The sequence below is a fragment of the Nicotiana tabacum genome, chromosome 1, assembly GCF_000715075.1.
Source record: "Nicotiana tabacum cultivar K326 chromosome 1, ASM71507v2, whole genome shotgun sequence".
Taxonomy (NCBI): Eukaryota; Viridiplantae; Streptophyta; class Magnoliopsida; order Solanales; family Solanaceae; genus Nicotiana; species Nicotiana tabacum.
Window position 1 is genome coordinate 172184798 of NC_134080.1, and position 10528 is coordinate 172195325.

General features: G+C 34.4%; 1 protein-coding gene across 3 annotated transcripts; it reads right to left on the reverse strand.

Moving 5' to 3' along the window:
- Positions 1 to 359: 359 nt before the first annotated feature.
- On the reverse strand, positions 360 to 6052 carry LOC107787820 (uncharacterized). Of its 3 annotated transcripts, none has more exons than XM_075254585.1 (10): positions 5891 to 6030; positions 5715 to 5813; positions 5274 to 5337; positions 3605 to 3968; positions 3283 to 3422; positions 2985 to 3128; positions 2162 to 2251; positions 1987 to 2085; positions 1178 to 1507; positions 360 to 696 (listed from the first exon to the last, which is right to left on the reverse strand). In XM_075254585.1, the coding sequence occupies exons 4-10, from the start codon at positions 3798 to 3800 to the stop codon at positions 604 to 606; spliced, it is 1092 nt and encodes a 363-aa protein (XP_075110686.1). In that variant the 5' UTR covers positions 3801 to 3968; positions 5274 to 5337; positions 5715 to 5813; positions 5891 to 6030; the 3' UTR covers positions 360 to 603. The 3 variants fall into 3 exon arrangements, with proteins under 3 accessions (XP_075110686.1, XP_016464910.1, XP_075110683.1); XM_016609424.2 differs by having other exon boundaries at positions 3283 to 3524; XM_075254582.1 differs by lacking the exon at positions 5715 to 5813 and having other exon boundaries at positions 3283 to 3524; positions 5891 to 6052.
- Positions 6053 to 10528: the final 4476 nt, after the last annotated feature.

The following is a 10528-nucleotide window of genomic DNA, read 5'->3' on the forward strand; positions in this document are numbered from 1 at the left end:
TCACACTACAAGAAAACGGGATTATTACGGCGGTTATTTTAGCATATAATGGCGGTTTGAAACCGCCATAATACACATTAACGGCGGCTTTTAAAAGCGCCACAATCCCGTCCGCCAAAATTATATTATGGCATTTCTGGGCAAACCGCCGTAATTACATGTGAAAACCGCCATATTTTAACAGTTTTAATGTGGCTTTTATTTTTGCATATTAAGGCGGTTTTAAACCGCCATAATGTGTTTTTTCTGCTTCAGCCTTTTCACAATCCTATTTTTTCACATTTAGAGTCCTATTTATTGAATGTTATGCTTTGAAAATTCTGTAGCACTTCATAATCAATTAAACCCAATATAGAATATTAAAAAAGAAAAATATTCATTATATAAAACACAAGTATACCAAAATTACATCATCCAAATATTAATGCTTCAAAGTGTATTTCAACAGTAATATCCAAAAGATTCATAGTTGATCCAACAAAATAATCACAAATTCACACTTGCACAAGTATACCAAAATTACATCATCCAAATATTAATACTTCAAATTGTATTTCCACAGTAATATCCAAAAGATCCATAGTTGATCCTATAAAATAATCACTAACTCACACTTGGACGATCATCATTGTTACTTTCATCTAAAGATCTTCTTGGTTCAACTGTTGATGGTGCATCACTTCCTAAATCTGGTGCCTGAAAAAAAGGAAGAAAAAATACAATCAATAAGCAAATAACTAAAATGTTAACAGGTAAGCTGAAGTAGTAGGACTGGATTTACTATGAGACTCTTGTTTAGTCTGATAAATATACCAATAATAGTTTATTTGTAAGAAGAATCGAAGCCAAACGACTAATCACTTTAATGAGAGGTTTTGTATTTTATTTCTGTTTTTTTGTCAACTGTTAACTGTTTAATTCTCTTTAAAATTTGGAACATGACCACAAGTAAAAACTTCTAAAAAATTTTAAACCCCACACAATCTTTTCTCTATTAGCAGCCCATCACTTTCTTGGCCGCAAGTCCAGGTTTTGTTGTCACAGTTCCATCATTTCCAGCCAAAGCACTGTATTTATCCTTCCTAGTAAAATTAGTGCACTCATACGATAACGTTGCGGCATATAACCATAAGAAAAGCAAGTAACTAAAATTTTACTGTAGCAAGAGAACTTATACCTGTTGAGGAGTGGAAAATAAGTGAGCAAACTCCTCGGGGATATTCCCTATGTTCCTTTCATATAAGCTAATTAGTGCATTTAATTTTGATTTCACATCTGTCATCTCTTGCTGCCACGCCGGAGTTGGAGCGGTAGTGCTAGATGAACCCACATAACCACGACGGTATCTCGCAGATGTCTGTTTGAATGGTACAGTTGGAACTACACCCAAGCCTAAACCTCGAACACGGGCGGGGTGCTCGGGACCGAATACTATGCCAAGTGCATCATTTGGTGAAGGTTCATCAAGACTTTCTGCTCTTTCAGTTCGAATTTCTTCAATTCCTTCCTACAAAAATTGAAGAAGCATAAACTGAGCAATATGAAGGTGCTTGGAACTTGGAAATGACAAGAATTGTACATTAAACTGCTAGCTAAAACATGAATCAAACCATCAACAGATCCATAACACCACATCCCAAAATGAAATGCAAATTATACCATATGGTCTAGCCAAAATTTCCGTAGAAGCAGTAGATCTCATTTAACTCTAATATGCTAATATAACAACACTAATCACCTCATATATATCATTTCCGTAGAAGCAGCAGATCTCATTTCCATAGAACACAAAAAAACCGTACTAAATGACTTCATATATATCAACATCGAAACTCACAGCAAAAAATATTGTCACCAACAACCTATCATGCATCTCAGACTATCAAAATGCTAGTGAAAATATTTGTGGAATCCCACTAGACAAGCAATACCAATCTAAAATTAAAATATAATTTCACAGCAGAAGGCACCAAAAATGTTACTTACCCCAATCACCCTAGCCTCATCAGTTACATAACTCCCATCTTTCCTTTTATGAGTTTCAGTCCACATTTTGCCTCGATCAAAAGCTTTTCCCATCGCCTTCTGAAATTTTTAAAATGAATAATATTAGTAACTAATTGAGAACATATATCTTATCTAAGTTAAGCGCTTAAACTACCATTGCAGCCCTTCTTCTAGCCAAACTCATAGCACCACAAGTATGAGGAAGTTGATTTTTTCGAATATGTGCATTCTTCTTGCAACGCTCCTACAAATTAAATAGGTGAAATTCTATTATATAAGACCAAAATAAGCAAAAGCAGAAGCAAGAGAAGTAGTAGAGAAGAAGAAGCAGAAACAGAAGAAGCAACAGAAGTAGATACAGTAGCAGAAGCAAAAGAAGAACCAGATAGCAGTAGCAGAAGAAACTATAAAGCTTGTTAATATTTGTTCCAGCAAAAGAAGAAGCAAATAACATTTGTTTCATTAGTTTTTCTATATACATAGCTCCAGCAATTTTGTTAACATTTGTTTCCTCACAACAGTTTCAAGAAAAGCTTCAAAGTCCAAATGATAAATCCACCAAAATAAAGCTAAAATCATCCAAAGAAACAATAATATTCCAGCTTATGAAAAGACAAAATCAACAAACTGTACTGTCTTCAAGTCGGACACTCTCACGCGCTGCTTATGAGTAAAAGTTTTGGTATACCATAGGATTCGATTACTTAAATAAATGACACAAAAAAGGAAGAATTGAGCCTTGAATTTGTTATTACTTCATCATACTATTATAATTATAGTAATAGTATAACAAATTATAAGTTTGTGCTATCCAAATAATTTGGCATGCCAAATTTTCATGTGATGTAATCAAAAGTCATCTCTATCAAAGCAACAATAGCAGATGAAGCAAGAGAAGCAGTAGCAAAAAAAGCAACAGAAACAGAAGAAGAAGCAAAAGTAGCAATAGCAGAAGTAGCAATAGCAAAAGAAAGTACCTTTGTCTCCTCTTTCATGCGATAAGTAACAAACAGTGCCCATTGGTCCATCGGTATGCCATCCGGAACGTTCTTGATGATATCTTCTTTACTTAATAATGGATCGTCAGCCTCCTTCCATAGTTTTAACCTGTACTCCCTCCACTTTTTGTTAATGGAACTGTTAAGCCATGCCTTTGCCTTTTGTTGATCAATCGTAAAAAAAACCGAGGCTTCACAAATATAAAGTTAATTTACTGCACTTTTACATATACAACTAAAAGATACAAACTAAACAAAAGAATTTAGATGGCATTACCACTATTATATCATTAAAAACACGGTCCAGAAAAGATTTGGGCATGGATTGCCATTTCTCAAAGCCAATAGGAAAGTACATAGGATTTGTTGCTAGCTGCCCTAAAACTCCAGCAATTAGGCCAGCCGATTTCCCAATTGCTGCATGATATTCATCAAATTCTACAATTATACGCAATCCTTTATCCAAATTATGGACATCCTTAACCTTCAATCTAATTGTTTTTATTACTTGACGTTTATCTACAACAAAATAAAGTCAAGTTAAAACATTAAATGAGGAAAACAAAAAGAATACTCAATCACTTGAAATTTATATGTACCTATAACATCGACAAACCAATGAGGCTCTTCATTGCTAGTACTACGTCCAGTTTGTCGTGAAGAGACTTGCACCAGATGATGAAGATGGAACGGCGGGCTGAGAAGATACTCCATCAGATGATGAAGATGATACAACATGCTGCGAAGAGACTCCATCAGATGATGATGGAACACCGTGTTGCGAAGAGACTCCATCAACTGAAATAACAGGCTGTGTAGGTTGTGTAGGCAGTGTAGAATGTAAAGAGACTCGATAAGATGTTGAAGATGAAGCTTGAGCCTGTGATGACTCCCTCGGAACAAGTGAAGATCTCTCTTTGACTGATTTGAATTGATTTTTAACCTTATTTTGCTTCGGCATCTCTACATACATAAAGGTATATAAAGCAAAACAAGAAAACTTTGATATCAAAATAGTTTAAACTTCAAGACAAAAATAAATAACTTAAGCTTAATTAATGAAAGAAAGTAACTAGATGTAACAACATAAAGCAAGTCAAGAACAAAAAAGGACATAGCTATAATCTGAACTAATTTGAAACGAAAATATATTAAGATGCTTCGTTCTAAAATGTGAAAAGGGCTAGCAATGACTCTTCAGATATGTTCATCTTCGCCAATCTCATTTTCAATATCGTGATCACTTAATATTTCATCAATTTCATCCTCCCTACACAAAAGCAGATCATTAACATCCCCAAAGTGTTGATCTAAGTCTTGCACCGGGAATGGCTCATTCTTAGGAAATTCATTATCTTCTTCTCCTCCCATAACATATAAGTCTCTTGGTTTCAAGTGAACAACAGTACTCCAACCTTTATTCACCTCATCGTCCACATAATATACCATTTGAGCTTATGAAGCTTCAATGTATGGATCATGCTCTTTACGATCGCCAGTATGAATCAATCGTGAAAAATTAACAGAAGAAAATCCCCATGCATCTGTTCTAAACCCCCTATCCTTAGTTGTGTCAGCCCATTTACACTTGAATAGTGTAACCCGAAATCGACCATAGTAGTTAAGTTCAATGATGTCTTCTAATTATCCATAATATGGCAAATCTGCTTGCCTCAGGTTTCTATCAGCACCACTAGCAATACAAGATGTGGACGAAGTCAAAAATACTCCACTGTTTTGAGTTGTCAATCCATTCTCTCGCTCTAAAGTTCGAAATTTGAACCCGTTGATATTAAATTATGTAAACCTTCTAGCATGTGGTGCTGGACCATTTGCTAAAATAGGTCATCTGATACAGTATTCAAAATGTCTGGGTTCACAAGAAACGAAAGTACTACTTAGGTTTCTTGTACAGTTAAAGTTTAACTTTAGATTATTCCTGCATTTTTGCTTTTAGTTTCAAAATCCATAATGCCTAAGGAAAAACATAACCTGCAATAATTAGTGAATATATCCACTTAATCTGAACTAAGTTTTTCTCTAAAAAAAATTTCTCATACACAGTGTCAAACAGTTAACTTACTACTTCAGATTCTTACAGTTGGATGGCATATCTTTCTACCTATACAATTGGTAACCGTTTGATAGATAAGTTGAACCTATTATAGCAGAAAGCTCTGCTAATCCGCTAGTGACAAATGAAATAATCAATCTACTTTTTAATAAAAAGAAATTTGCTCAAAAGAAAGGACAAAATTAAACTGATACCTCTCAAATGTTTTACTGTCAACGTCGATCCCAATAGCTTCACCAACAGTTTTTGATCTCTCAACTACATATCAAGCCCATATATAACATTTAGGTTAATATTAGCAATAACAACAAATTAAAATATCAAAATTAAGTGCATGCAATCAAAATACCAAACAAATCAGCAAACATTTAAAGAAGTACCAAACTAATTGAACAGAAAAATAACAAAAAATGGACTCAAAAAAAAAAGAACTGAAACCATTAGAAAATTAATGTTTTTCTAGTAATATATTACTATTTTGGATGTTATATATTTAATTGACTGAATGAATCATAGATCATCGGACTGAGGAAAAACAATTAGAACAAAATTGGAAAAAATCGTTACATGCATGAACCCTATTAAAGAGAAAAAGAACTTTTGGTACTAAACATGAACCCTAATCGCTACATTACCTGAGATTATTGAAGCTGCTAAATGAATTTCATGTACTTTTTCTAATTTGAATCTCGATTCTTCTAGCCGGAGAAACAGATTGGGAGAAATAGAAGAATCTGAAGTAAGAAAATTGGGAGTTCAATTTGTGTTAAACTGTAAATGTTTCAAGCGTTATTAGAGGGGAATGCATTACCTTAGCTGCAATTGTTTGGAGATTGTGAGTTTTACATTCCAACAGCCTTCAATAAGTATGAATCGGGGGAAGGAATTGGGGGAAATAGAAATTGGGGGAAAGATATACGAGACTTATGGAGGGAAAGGAATTGGGGAAATTCTGGAGGGAGTCTCAAAATGTGAGGGGGAAATACTAAAACTTATTAAAAGAATAGTTAAAATATTTTGATTAAAATATTAGGGCGTTTCTAACCACCACAATACGAAATAATCGCTGCTATAAAAAATTTACTTCGATGGTAAAACGTCATTTTTAATTATATTTTGTGGCGGTTATTTGGAACCGCCGTAATATAACCACCACAATAATTTCGATTTTTTATAGTGTCACTAGTCAAACTTGTATAGTTATGTAAAAATATGTACACAATAACAGTAACCAAAACTAGGTATAGAGTACAGGTAAGGCCAATAGTGCATATAGGGAAGATATACATGTATAACAATTCAAGACACACAGTTCAACATAACCTTCAACGACAACTCGCGTGTCATAACTACAATAACCGCACAACTCACATGCTGCACAGACAACATACGTGTCAATAATCACCAATAACCGAATGGACAACTCACTTGTTGTACGAACAACTCATGTGCCAATAATCATAATAACCGCACGAATAACTCACGTGCCAATAATCACAATAAACCGTACAGGAAATTAACATGCTGCCAAACAATGAAACAAGTCCAATCACAGAAAAACATATACAAGAATACATGTATACGAGCACAGATTGAGGATGTGCCAGCATTCTAGATTCAAGCTACCATTTGTTCATGGTAGTTTAGGACTTATAATGTTGTTTATTAAACTTCAAACAGATGTTGTATACTTGTACTACCAACCATTGGAATATTATATGGAATTCAACAATCTTATTTAATGATTATTGATGATCTTTTATTCGAGTTCTGCTATTTATTGTTCGGCCTACGTAGAGGGATGAGTTAGGTTGTCATTACGATTTGGTAGGATTTTGGGTCATGACAGAGCATTGAATAGAAATGGCGGATTATATTTCACTTCTGGACCATGTCACCAAGGTTTAGAAATAGGGTGTCATACACGCTCCCCCCAAATCCTGTATAAATTATCGAATATTCATCAATAATTATATAGAAAGTGTGTGTGGTGTGGGGGATCTATATTAGAAGAAAGTGGACTTATCACATAGAAAATCCAAATATTGACACATGGCAGATGATGCCAAGTTAGATATACGAGAACAATCAATTTGATTGGCACGTCATTTGAAGAATAAATTTGAGATGAATTGAGCCAAGATCGTTGATACGACGATCATTGATATCAACTCTACTAGAGAGTCAACAAGAGAATGGATTAAAGAGCAGTTACAAATTCTTTAAGCGTAACATGCAAAACAACAAGTTAAAGTGCAAGCGAGACAGTAGGAGACAATTACGATAAATATTATTGTTTAAATCCCATTTCTCCCACTTTGTAACCATCTGAAAAACTCTTGAATTCTTTCGACTAATATACTGAATTATTACTGAGCAAGAAAAAGATCTTATAGTAGAAGAAGAATCAATAAGAATTCTTCTTTATTTTCATTTGATCTCAATATTTGCTCTTTATTTTTGGTATTGTTGGTATTCAATTCTACTTTTTACATCTGAGGAAGTGAATCAATTCGATTGTTTGCCGCCTTGAAATACAAATTTAATTGATTTGGCCTATAAATTGAATTTTAGGGTAAACACCCTCCAACCTGCTTTCTTCTGTCCAATTCCTTTTTTTCTTTTTTAAAGAGAGTGACTTATTTGTTTGTACTTAATGAAAGTCTAAATTTTAATCATTCAAATCTCAGTCACTAAGGGTATTTATTTTTAAATTTGAATCTTAATCATTTAGTTCTCAAACATTAAGTACATTTTTTTAATTTAATAATAATAGTCTTGATAATATTATCATGTTATCAATGATATCTACAAAGACGATATTTCACTACCACCCTATCCACTTTCACCGCCACCCAATGATGTGCCGCTGTCCAACACTATCAACTATTAGCACCCATAATTCACGACTACCATCCTCAACTACAACCCCTATAACTACCAAATCACCACAATTGCATTTACAATCATCACCATCAATTACGTTATCACAGCCACCACTAATCACAAGCATCAGCCATCTCCAAAAGACAAATTTTATACATTTATATGCTGAACAAAACAAATAATTTTAATTATTCAGCATTTAAATTTTAATTCAATATCTTAATTTACAGATATGTATTTATATTTATACGTCTTAACTTTATACACATTTATTATTTTAATATGTATTCAGATTTGACATCTTAATATTTAAAAATAAATAAATGGAGCCTTAACTTTTTCTGTTTAGTGTGCATGTTCTTGTAATGCAGTGGTATGAAAAAAGCAAATACATAAGCACAATCCATGATTCTCTGTAACAAAATTCTCACAGGGAAATGAGTAAGCATGACATTCATTTGTTATTGTCTAGTTATGCAAGGATTAAAATATATAGAGATTAAATATGCGATGAATAAATAACGTAAGAATTGTTAAAAGACAAATAATAAAGCAGGATTGCTATGTAGTGAACTAATAATACATGTATTGCTAATACACATATTCTTTTTTCATATTCTAATGCATGTAACGTATAAGTTATACCGGAATTCCATCGTTTGGTTTTAAATTTCGTATAAGTACTTGTGTGGAGTTTAATGCGAAAAACCAATGTGGTGTTGGTTATACGAAGATTATATTAGTGATGCAAGATTTAGTTTTAAAAAAAATAATGTTGTATAAGTAATACAGAATTTTATGGAGATACCCGGAATTCTCACTTCCGGGATCGTGATGGCGCCTAACATTTCACTTGCTAGGCAAGCCAATGTTAGAGAACCGCTTAGTCAATTTCTTTCAATTTCAATAGATAAAGTCAATTAAACCAAAAATGAAGTAAAATCAAGTGCAGAATAACATAAAAATCCAATATCTACTACAATGCGGATCTGGAGTCTGCGAATAAGCAAATCCAAGCTGCTCCAACTCACAGACAGCTAGGGCCGATACCAAAATCTGCACAAGAAGTGCAGAGTGTAGTATGAGTACAACCGATCCCATGTACTCGTAAGTGTCGAGCCTAAACTCGACGAAGTAGTGACGACGCTATGACAAGACACCTACATAATAAACCTGTGTAATTAACGGTATATGTACAAGATAAAGACAAATAAAAGCAAAACATGGACTATTGGGAGGGAACATGTGATAATAGGCTATATTCATGTAGTTTAGCGACCATTTACGCCCCAACTTAGCTATACTTTATTGCTATATGAAGGTTAAATGACAACAAATGGCTCTAATTATAAATTTTGTGCTTTGCAGGAGCAAGTCCTGATTATGAGGATATTAAACAGTGTTTGGAGTTAATTTGGAGCAAGGAAGGCCAATCAGAGGTGAGCGTGGGTGAAAGAAGAAGGAAAAAATGGAAGACAGTTGAGCTCCATGAGCGCGGGCCAATCGCTGCCGCACTCAGGTCGCGCTCGTCAGGCAGAAAAGAATGCAATATGCGCGGTCTGACCGCGGTTCGAGCGAGGCCGTGCTCGTCACTCCGAGGAACTTTATTTCAGGGGTAAATTCGTAAGTTCGGGGGCAACTCCCTTAACCTATAAGAAGCTCAGCTCGCCCAAAAAGAATGTATCAAGGTTTTTGAAGGATTATTGAAGGCAAGAAGAGGCAAGAGGCAAGGTGGAAGATTCGGCATAGAGTTTTACCTTTCTTCCTCTTGTTTTGATCACTAATGATGAATTCTAATGTTATGATTGTGAGAACAATTATGCGTAGCTAAACTCTTAATCTAGGGTTTTGATGGAACCTCTTGAAGGATGAATTTCTTGATATGTTAATATAGATTTGCCATAGTATTTTCTCTGTTTGTTCAACTATATTGTGATTGTTGTTAATTGAAAGGCCCTCAATCGGTTGTGCCTATTTAGTATGAATTACTCGGGAGAGAGTGTATATTTAGGTAGTTGTTGAACAACACCACCCCTAACATATATGAGGGATCAATACGAAGGGCTTAAAGGTGGGATTAGGGATAACGAAACCTTGGGTGCGATCTAAGTGAGTTGTAACTAAGGCCAGCTAGCGTAATTCAGGAGAATATGTCTAGTATATTATTGTAATTACTTGGCAGAGAGTTACGATAGTCAGAGTGCTCATGATCGATAGAGAAGACTTAGGAAAATTTATAGCAAACATAGCAGAAAGGATTCCGACAAGAGGGGAAATAATAATCTTAGACCATTCTCATTCTTGCTTACAACCAGTTTATAGCTAGTTTTTAATTACTGCATTTTTATTACGTAATATTTAGTCAATAAACACCCAATTTGTTACTCAAATATCTCTGAAGATTGAATACGTGAATTTCTATGAGTCCATTAGCTGTGATCGATAGGTTAATTCCCTGTAGGATTCGACTCCGAACTTGTTAATAGGAATATATTTGCAGCGACCATGTATACGGTAAAATCGAAGGGTCCAATCTTCCGTCATTAAGATGGCTCGTAAGCAC

What these genes read in the sequence shown, in the direction of transcription:
- LOC107787820 (XM_075254582.1), bottom strand. Translation starts at nt 3,800, where the DNA reads ATGGAGTCTCTTCGCAACACGGTGTTCCATCATCATCTGATGGAGTCT. An exon ending in TTTTTAATGATATAATAGTG is followed by an intron (nt 3,129 to 3,282) that starts GTAATGCCATCT and finishes ATTAACAAAAAG; the next exon opens with TGGAGGGAGTACAGGTTAAA. An exon ending in CTAGAAGAAGGGCTGCAATG is followed by an intron (nt 2,086 to 2,161) that starts GTAGTTTAAGCG and finishes TAAAAATTTCAG; the next exon opens with AAGGCGATGGGAAAAGCTTT.